Here is an 11,117-nt window from a genome sequence, read left to right on the forward strand (position 1 = left end):
TTACAAAATAAATTAATAAATCTTTTTTAAACGATAAATTATTACAAGCTTAATTTGATTAATTTTTATTATAGATATACATCTTTTGATAATATATTGTTCTTGTATTTTATTTCTTTATTTTAGTTATCAATTATTTTATATTTGTCTCTGCGAAAATTTTGTAATTTATTTTTTTTATTTGGTGAATTTTGATATACAAGTTATTCTGTATAATATAAAACAATATAGAGTTTACAATATAATTGTGTAGTATGTGTGGGTGTGTTTAAAGTCGCATGTAACATCTTCAATAACCAAAAAAAGAGTATTATCAGAAAATAATTAGAAAATTATACATATACATACAAAATAATTCATATTGATCACTTCGCAATATTATAGAAAAAAATCTATTAATTTAGTTAATTATATAAATACCTACACATAATTATGCGCACTCTAATTATGCAACAGTCTATAATCGTACAATAAAAAGCATGTTTTTTTCTTAATAACTCATAACTTAAAACATCCGTTCTTGTTGCCACCATTTATTTTATTTAAAAACAAAGTATAATACGTTTCCTCTCTCTCTCTATTACTCGCAAACATTTTATCTTTTATTTTACAGATTATTTTACGATCGAAGACTTGAATCAAGGCACATGGATGCTGTACTTTTTTTTGTATAATTCTATAAATAAATATGTAAGTAAAATATACATACATATTTTTTATAAAATACATAATACTTTGTCTAACACTCCTTTTTAATTTTAATATAACAATTATTGTGTAAAATGTACTCCAAAAGATATTTAAATTGTCGTTGCAATTTTTTTATGAGAACAACCCATACACAAGATCTCGTACCTATTACAGTGCAACAACATTGCAATGTTTCAATAAAGATTAAAACATGGATGTGCAATATCATTTTAATGATGCAGCAATATTTAAACATTGTAAAATAAATTGTTATGATTTTATGTATAAATATTTGTAAAGGCATTTTCAGATTCATCAAGTTTACAATTCTGTAAAAGTTTGTTTGAAAATAATTTCCGCAATTTAAAAAATTATTTAAACCAAAATACAATTTAATTTTGTATTATTAACAAAGCTTTAATATTTTAGTGTGATTTTAAGGCACTTTAAAAATTACAATATTATTTAAATCAAACAATTTAGAGACATAAAAATACCCAAAAAAGGACAAATTAAATAGCTTAATTATCATAACATTATATAATATTATTAAACCTACGTTATACTGCAATATTGCTGCAATATTGTATTGCAATTTCTAAAAGTAAACTATTGCTGTAATGTTAAAGCAACACTGTAGCAATATTTTGCAATGTTTTTGCAATGTTATAAAATTGTTTATACTGTTCCTGCAACTTTTCGTTATGTATGAGAAATACTTGTAAAGATGTATAGAAAATATTCATTGCTCTTGTTATATAATTACTGATTTTGGAAGCCCTATTCCTTACGCACGCACACATGCATACATGCACGCACACATACACATTGAGTCATTAGTAAAACTATGCAATTACTCATACTTTTGGCCGTAATTCGATCAACATATTATTTATATTAAATAATGATAAACATTTTCCGAAAACTAGCAGTAATCGGAAAAGACATTTAAAAAGGCCATGTATTATTACAAATTACTAAGCTAAATCACGTTTCAGTATATAATAGACTGATATTTATTATAAACGCTTGAATGAGAAGATTAAAATATTCTAATGTTCCCAAACTCAGCAATCTCGATTATCTCCAAAAAAGACGAAGATGCAAAAAATTGCAAAATTATAAAGATTATTCATGAATAGAAATCAATATAACCTTAGCAAAAAATAATACTAAAATTTAATGCTTATAGAAAAAATATAATTATTCTATTCTTAACGCCTCCATATTCTTGATTTTATGAGGAACACATCTGAGTTGTTTTTAATTCATTTTATAATTTTAAAATAATGTGACAAATAAATACCCTTCAAAGAAAAAATAGAAATGCGTGTGACACTAAACATATGATATTCGTCATTTAAAGTCACATAGTACTAAAATAGTTTTTAACATAATAATAATTGCTTAAGTTGAAAAATCCGTTTCTGAAGTTGTTTAAATCTTTGCATTTTTAACAAGTTTTTTCTCACTGTTACATTAGCCATGTGAGTATGTAATATGTGATTATACTTAGAACAAAATTAATGACAAATAAAAAGGACCATGCATATCACTACTTGTCAATGACTATATTTACATATCACCATTAACCCTTTAAAAACAAGAGCTTTCTAACAAAATATGGAAGACTTTGGTTTTTAAGGGTTTCTGGAACTATTCAATTTGATTCTAACCTCAAAATTTTTTAATTAAAAATTTAATATGGCGAACAAAATTTTTGAAAAATAATCTGATTATCGTAAAACTTGATTTGATAATTTAATATAGAAGAGTCCTTCAATAACCTTGACCTCGATATATATATTTTGTTTTTAAATTACATAAAAATTGAAATTTAATATTTTTTCAATATATATGTTTTATTTTAAAGCGCTGTAGCCTGAAAAACATTATCATACACAAAATTTAATATAAAGATATTTTAAAGTAAGCTTTCTTAGTTTTAAGATATTTTTTTAGAAAAAACTGATACAATCACTTTTTGCAATACTGAATTTTTTGTGTAAAAATTCGCTTTTTATAAAATGTTTCTTAACTTCGAAACTAAAAGATTTACAGAAAACAACTAAAATAAAACTGGAAATTTGGTGTTACTTAGCAATATTAAAAATCCATAACACTGAATTTTATTCTATTCTGTTCGCCATATTAACTTATCATTTTGGATTTCTTTATTTTTGATCTTGGATCTGAATAAATCAAGTTACTCCATGGATCAAATTTCATTCGAAAATCGAGCAAATTAAACAAGAGGATAGAGTAACCTTGAAAAGAGTCGCCTGTCCATAAAAGGTTAGTAATAACCGTAATTATAACTTTTTTAAATGTATGCTCATTATATTCACTTCTGTATTATAACTATTATAAGTAAATAAAAATTAAACATGAGATGTTATTATATACTTCTCATAATTTTAAGTTGGCGGAAAGCAAGTACAACAAATCATTTAGCGTTTACATGTTTCTTTAAAACTGAATTTATAAGTTTATATTCTGACTATATATATATATATATCATCATTAATTGTTAACAATATAATCATATCTAATGTAAGAAATATTAACGTTAATTCTTTGAAAACGAGGATTTTCTAATTAAAATAAAATTTTTAAATCATAGTTAAAAAATTTAAAATAAATATAGAATAATATCAGAATATAAACTTATAAATTCGGTTTTAATGAAACATGTAAACGTTAAATAATTTGTTATGTTTGCGCAAACTTAAAATTATGAAAAGTATACATTTCACTATTTTTGATGATATCTTCCACGATCCATTGATTATTATTTACATAGATGTAAAATGTACAAAATTTACAATGTACATATATTTTAGATTATTTATATTTTACGTGTATAAACGCCCAATTCTAAAATTTATAACTATGGATATTACTAAATTCATTGGATGGTATGTAACATAGTTTACGTCTCTACTGATGTAGAACCAATGTAAACTGCCATTTACGTAACATTTTGTTATATTTTATATTAAAAGTTGTAACTATTGTTATTACCAATCCAGATTACTATAATTGCCATGTAAATATAGTCAATATTTTCATTCTGTACATGTGTATTATTAAAAGAGGTATAAAATCAAACAAAAGCTTAAGAATAAGGAGTTTGGTCCCGATGAGTTAAGAACAGAGGAGGGAAATGGAGTTTAGCTGTACTCCAAAGATAAGAGCATTAGGAATGACATTTGGAATTCATTGAAGCACCAATTATGTATACGCAAAAAGGCTGTCATCCTTGAGCAATCTTCTATTGAAATACTCCTATTAAGTATTCAATTTCAGAATCTTTTTTCCTCGATTCTTTGCAAATTCTGATCCAGTCTATTTAAAATTTGTACAGATCTCAATAGTCTTTTTTTTCTCCTTTTCATTATGCATTGTCATAATGAGCTTCATCATTATTTCTCATTAACAGATGTAGCGATCAAGTTATTATTGTTGGATGTGACCTTTTGTTTATTAGTCTTTTTCTCATCAAAATGCCGTTTTCGATGCACTTTCATATTGTCGCGACGATTGAACTTTTTACCGCATTCTGGGCACGCGTGTGTTTTCTCTCCATGTACGTGGCGATGAGCAGCCAGATGACTCGCTTGAGCAAAACTCGCACCACACTCTTGGCATATATGTTTGCGTAAACCCTCGTGTTTTAACAGATGCTCGTTGAGAAACGCCTTGGATGCGTAACGATTGTTGCAAACATTGCACACGAACGGTTTGGGATTGGAGTGCTGCAGCACGTGCGCCTTGTATTTGGAAGCGACCTTGAAGGTCTTGCCACAAGTGTCACACGTGTACGTGGTTGCGTGACGAGTTTTGATATGTTCGTTCAGCACCGCTAAACTCGAATACAAATTGTAACAAAAACGACAACGAAAATTACGTCGCTTTTTCATATGGACACTTGCGATGTGGCCGAGTAATCGCGTACGAAACGGGAAGACTTTACCGCAATATTCGCAAGCCAAATTCTGCGGCGGCAGATGTGACTTCATGTGAATCTGCAACGAAACTTTGTGATGATAACTCTGTCCGCAGTTCGTGCAACTATACGGGCGCACACCTTTATGAACATTGTCATGTTCAGCCAGATAGAATTTGGATTTGAATCGTTTTGGACACTTAGGGCATTGAATGGGCCTAGGATTAGTGTGAGAACATCGAATATGCTTCATTACATCAGATTTGCAAACAAACTTGGCATTGCAGACGACACATGTGTACTGCTTGATACCAAGATGTGTCTTTACATGGACCATACACTTGTCCCGGCGTTCGTAGAATTTTCGGCAGAGCTTACATGCATAACCGTTTTGTGTTCCATTTACTATATGCTCCACATTATCATCCACCTTAATCTCTTCGCCATCGATTTTGAAAAGCTCCTCTGGATTTTGAGTAGCTTCTAGCCGCTGCTCTAGCTCTGCTAAGTCTTTCAATTTCGCCACCGCACTGTTACTCTTCGTTGATGTGCTACTGATGATGCTATTGACAATGCTGTTCACCTCCGCACTGTTTTCACTTTGCAGTAGGTCTACGATCGCTGTATCAACTGAACAATAACCCTGATCGGGAAAGACTCGCGCTCGCGCTGTCGACACTTCATCATTTTGCTTCTTACAAAGTTCCACGGTAAAACTAATGTCTTCGGCATCATTGTTTCGATTTCTCGTTTCCTTTACAGAAACATCGATATCGGGAGAGCTAGAAACAATTGTCAATAATTTATTCAAGGCTGAAGTCGGTAACTGAATTGTCACCGATGAATCTTGTTGTTGTTGGTGTTGCTGTTTTGGACTGTTTTGTTTATCCGTGTTTTCGTTACTATTAGTGCTATTATTCACAGAACGAATATTGACGTTATTTTCTACATTGTTGTGACTCCTTAATCTATTTGCGATTGGAATCTCTTCGTCATCCATCACGGACGAATCCGCGCTGTGCCTACTTCTAAGCCAACGGCTTGTTGGCGATGATTCTGTACCTTGTACATTTCTTTCTGTAGTTTCATCGTTACACTTGGAAGTTTGTTGTTGCTGTTGATGACTTCGAAGATTTCTTGAAATTTTTGAGATATTTCTTTTTTTCTGCTGTTCCACTGAATCCTTGACTATGTCAACTTGGTTCTCCTCAATCTGACTACTAGTAGAATTAAGATTTTTTTCAATACTGTTGTTATTATCCGATGATGATGTAGCTATTGGTGATGCTGCTGATTCTTCGTTTTTTACCTCTGTCTAAAGAGAAATCAAATTAGAAACATAGGACAGTTTCCAAAAAAAATATCAAAATATGTCCCTATTTTAATAACAAGGAACAAAAGTTTTAAATTTTATATTTTGTTCAAATTGTCATAATTACATTTTACATAAGTATTTTACAGTAATTTATTTCGTTTATATTTGTTAATAATAAAAATTTCTCAATAATCAACTCGAAAAAATACATAATAATTTTAAGAAAGGTTTCTACTTTGTTAAATTGTTTAAGTTTTAAGAATTTTTTTAAAAGAATATAGATAAATATTTTTGAAAAATATTTTTTGTTCTTTATTCATTATTATTCAAAGATTAATTTCTTATTTTTTTAACAGACTTATCTTAAAAACTTAAATTTTTAAATATTTTTTGAGGTTAAAAAATATTAAAAAATAAAGTAAAAACGTTATAACTTAACTAACTTTTTAAAATAAATACCATTTATTTATTGGGCAAAATAAAAAATTCTGGTACCGACAATAACCGCAAATATTCTAAAATAACAGTTGAATTTTTGATTTTAATATATTTGAAGAATTGGAATTATAATCACCAATGAGGAATAATAAACTAATACACATTTTTTATTTAAAAAATTCGAAAATTAATCTTCAAACAATAAATTAAGCAAACGATAAAAAGTACTTTTTAAAAATATTTACACATTTTTCTTAAAAAATAAGTTTCAAAAAATTTTTTTAATTATAGTGGCAAAGTAGAAAACTTCTTAACACAAGAAATATTTGATAATGCCTTGTTAATATTTTATTAACAAAATAAAAATTTTTTAAACATTATTTTAAAAAACATTCCTGATAAATAATTAAATATTTTTATTTATTTACTTATTTATTTATATGTGTATATATATTTTATTTTTCAGCATTTAAATTTATACATGTGTAATATGAAATTAATGTAAAATTTAAAAATTATGACAAGAATAAAACAAAAGAAGATAAAGATATGGAATATAAATAAAATATAGATGAAATGTAATCAAAACAGCAACTTACGGATTCTGTTAACGGTGGTAAATTGTATTGATTACGTAAAACTTGTTGTGTGCGCAAACATTCTTCTTGAAAATCGCAAACAAATTCAAGCTTACCCAGACACTGAACACAGATCGCCTTGGGTAGAGGATCTTTCTCATCTATCTGTGATTCACAAAATGAAGTATAATCGTAAGTATTGAAAAATGTATATATTTACAAATATACTGAAATATAAGAAAATAAAACTTTACTAAAGAATCCTAAATTGATATAAAATTTTGGACATTATAAAGTACAAATTTCTCTCTGAATTAACTTTACAGAATTGAACTTTGATCATGTTTAAAAATCATGATCATGTTAAAAGAATCATCATTTAATCATGTTAAAAGAAAAATGGATAAGACGAAGTAGGTAAGATAACAAATTGATGATAAGATGACAACTAATTTTTCTACATTAACAACAGGTAATGAGTTAATGCTAATATTATTAGAGATTTTAGATAATAGTCTCTTGTAGTTTGATTTTAATCTATCCACAAAAGTATAAGAATAATATAAGAAATATTATGGATGCATTCATATCAATATAAATTTTTTATGTAGAAATACTACATATAGAAATGATATAAATTATAATAATTATTATTTTATAACTATGTAATATAATTTATTAATTCATACGATGACATATAATATTTTTTATTTGTCGCATTACAACATTATTGTAAAATAAATAATTAAATAAATACAATGATCAGTGGCAGGATTCTGTAACTCTTGACGATAGTATCGTTTCACTATCGTTATGCGAATATTATATATGATTAAAAAGATCCAGAACGATAATCATACTGTCATGTGACGATACCGATACTGTCATTAAGAGATTATAGAATCCCATTACTGAAATAAGATAATAAACAATGCATGGACAACATGATGCATATTCGTTAATGCATGTTGTAAGTAGTTATACTTATTAACATGTATTGCAAATACATTATTATCAAATCAGTTAATTCTTCAATATTGATTTGTAAATAAATCTGACCATATGTAATTGGCTAAATTTTTTATTCATAAAATAAAAACATAGATGTATTATATTATCAAATATGAATGTTTAAATGACTTCTTATTCTTTAATCTTTTATTGTACACATCATTATACACATTTTTACTGAACATATTTTGCGGAATTTTAGTATATGAAGATTTTTAAGTTGGTTAATTGTAAAGTTAAAATTTAATAAAAATAAAAATTTAATAAACAAAATAGTGGATTTAGCTGTTAAATTAAAAAATAATTGTGGCTTATTTACATATATTTTATATACAAAAGTTTTACAGTTCTGATTTCAATAATAAAGAAGATAGCAGGCATCGGTTCAAACATTGGTTTGAAATTGCTAATTTCAAATACTGCTTTAATGGAATGTATGTATTTAATGATACAATAACTTTTAGCATCAGAAATTTGAAGTACAAAATATATCATAAAAATATATAATTTTACTTAAATATAATTTTTTTAAACAGAATCTTGCAAAAAGTCAAATTCTAATTTTAATAATTAAAATGTAATAACTAAAATAATTAAAAATTGTATACATATGTGTGTATGTGTGTGTGTAGGTAAAGTAAATAGATAAATTTAGAATCAATGATAGGCCAAAAAACAAAAAAATAATTACATATTTATGTTATTTACCTATATATACAAGTTTTAGAAACATGTCAAATGATATCAAATATGTTACACACTAACTAATGGATAGACAGTAAAAATATATTGCTGTTCTAATCCTTCAACTTCTCTTTTCCTATTTCCTATGACACATGTTTTAAGCATATCATGCATTATTAAATAATAATTAAAAAGGCCCTTTATTGAGCCGCTTAATTATATTCGGCTCAGATATCTTATGTATTTTTATTATTAATACACTAATCAAACCCATTAATAATCTTAATTACTTTTTTATATCATGTTATCTAATTTATAATAATTCACATTGCTTGTATTGTCTACATAGAAACTATAATTGTAAATTTCAAGATTATATCTACATAGATTATTGAAGTATTGTTCACATTATATTTATATAAATTCTTTTGATGTAATGAGCTTTGATAATACGAACAATGTAAATTATTTAAAATTTGATAACAGTACAGAAAAGTAATAAAGTTATAATATATAATATTAAAAATTAAAAAATGCAATATAATTTTCACTATTTGTCATAAAATTTAAATTTTTTATAATTTACTGATGATTGTTTACATAAATAACACATAAAATCTAGTTTACATTGTATACATATTTAGATTATTTATATTTTACATGTAAACTCTTAAAACTGATAAAAATGATTCATATAGACAAAATGTAAATATATACAATAAATAACCCATTTTATATAATCTTGAAATGTACAGCATAATACTTTTGCTAAATTTTATGTCAGTTATATATTGATCAGTATATCGATATTTGCAATTTATATATCATAAAAACTAGAGCTAAGATTTTATCTTTATTAACATATTTGTTTCACTACAAAATTTCAGTTTTAACAACTGAATAGCATCACAAAATTAATAGAAAAAATCAAATGTTTTAATATAAAATTTTAATAAAATGTCCAATTACAGTTATATCCAGCTAACACCAAATATAACATAGATATGATTTCATATGCATATAACATATACATGTGTTATATACCATTATATATATGTTATACTCAGTATTTGTTGGATAAGTACTAAATTATTTCAACCAAAAATATTGGTGCTCCAATTCTAAAAAAATTTTTTCTATACACATCAACAAATACAAAATACAAGACAATACAAACACGTAAAATGCACTGCATAAATATATATTTTTGTCTCAAAAAAAAAGTAACCAAAAAGAAAAGCCATAAAAAAAAGATTGTTTTCTTTTCATCTCATTTCTTTTCTACCTGTGTACAGGAGAAAGAGAGAGAAAGCATAAGGACAAAAAAGCGTTGAGAGCGAAAAATACAGGCGTGCCTAACTCACCAAGATGTTAATTTTCTTGTGAATCTTGAGACCAAGGTAACGCTTGATACCTTCCTCGCCAAAAACATCAATGTAAATTCTCTCATGTTGACCGCAGAGCCTGCACATTTTCGCCTCCCCCTCTTCCACGTCCATTCTTGTTTACTTGCCAGTGAGCACTCGCTCACTTACATGTATGCTCGACTGCTGCAGGTGAGAATCAATGATGAATCCACGCTTGCCCCGTTTCAACACCACCGCATAAACAATCCTTTCTTCACTTTTTTCCTTACAAATGTGTCCGGCTTTATTTATATTTACTTATTTATCGTTTTGGAAGAGAACACGACAATGTTCTTTTGTTTGGATAGTAGAATGTGTATGAAACAGGAAATTACTTGCAAAGAAGGGGCGAAAACGGAGATAACTACATTGGCGTTACTACTTGCTATGACAATCCAGTTATCCAACATGAGAGATTCTCGGTGATTCTCGGAGAATAGTCAAGTTCAGGCCAGACTCCTCATGTCGCGTCATACTCGGAGTACTGACCAATCAGCGCCAATCAATTATGGCAACTATACTCTAGTTTACACCGAGCACTTGGTACATTGGTACGCGTATCAAATAGTAAATAACTAGTGAATGTGTTTAATCATTGGCTGATCAGCTTAAATTCACTACTTGATACACGTATCAAATGCACGATGTAAACGGGAGCGCCCCGATTGACCACGTCCCAATTGACCACCGCTTTTCTAATTGGCGGTTCAACGGAAAAACTCTAATCTCTCTGGCACACTAGACGCGATAAGCGACGAGCGATGAGCGATATCCAATAAGAGTTCTGCTTTTTCCAACATGGCGATGAAATGTTCGAAAATGTAGAGCTCTCATTGGATATCGTTCATCGCTCGTCGCATCTAGTGTGCGAGAGCCATAAGCATTCATTGCTGTAAATGGTTGTAGTCAATTGCAACGTGGTCAATCGGGGCGCTCCCTCGTAATCGTAAGATTTCGACCAATCATATTGGTCAAATCAGCCGTAACTGACCGAATTAACCAATCGTATTGCTCAATTTCTTATGGTAATGTTTACAGAAATGTAC

At 27.9% G+C, this 11,117-nt stretch overlaps 1 protein-coding gene and 1 long non-coding RNA gene across 2 annotated transcripts; one reads left to right on the forward strand and one right to left on the reverse strand.

The window, feature by feature from the left end:
* Positions 1-163: 163 nt before the first annotated feature.
* Positions 164-10,534, reverse strand: LOC105831735 (zinc finger protein 2). The gene is made up of 3 exons (XM_012672103.3): positions 10,030-10,534; positions 6,992-7,135; positions 164-5,954 (listed from the first exon to the last, which is right to left on the reverse strand). Exons 1-3 carry the CDS (start codon positions 10,162-10,164, stop codon positions 4,116-4,118), a joined length of 2,118 nt encoding a protein of 705 aa, XP_012527557.2. The 5' UTR covers positions 10,165-10,534; the 3' UTR covers positions 164-4,115.
* On the forward strand, positions 7,027-9,837 carry LOC114253964. Its single transcript, XR_003625387.2, has 2 exons — positions 7,027-7,162; positions 7,297-9,837. It is a non-coding gene; the product is annotated as an uncharacterized LOC114253964 (long non-coding RNA).
* Positions 10,535-11,117: the final 583 nt, after the last annotated feature.

The sequence above is a fragment of the Monomorium pharaonis genome, chromosome 11, assembly GCF_013373865.1.
Source record: "Monomorium pharaonis isolate MP-MQ-018 chromosome 11, ASM1337386v2, whole genome shotgun sequence".
NCBI classification, from domain to species: Eukaryota; Metazoa; Arthropoda; class Insecta; order Hymenoptera; family Formicidae; genus Monomorium; species Monomorium pharaonis.

Bases quoted from the DNA above. Each gene is read 5' to 3' on its own strand.
- LOC105831735 (XM_012672103.3), bottom strand. From the start codon at position 10,164: ATGGACGTGGAAGAGGGGGAGGCGAAAATGTGCAGGCTCTGCGGTCAA. The intron at 7,136-10,029 runs GTGAGTTAGGCA...TGTGAATCACAG, and splicing joins ACAAGAAAATTAACATCTTG to ATAGATGAGAAAGATCCTCT. The intron at 5,955-6,991 runs GTAAGTTGCTGT...ATTTCTCTTTAG, and splicing joins TACCACCGTTAACAGAATCC to ACAGAGGTAAAAAACGAAGA.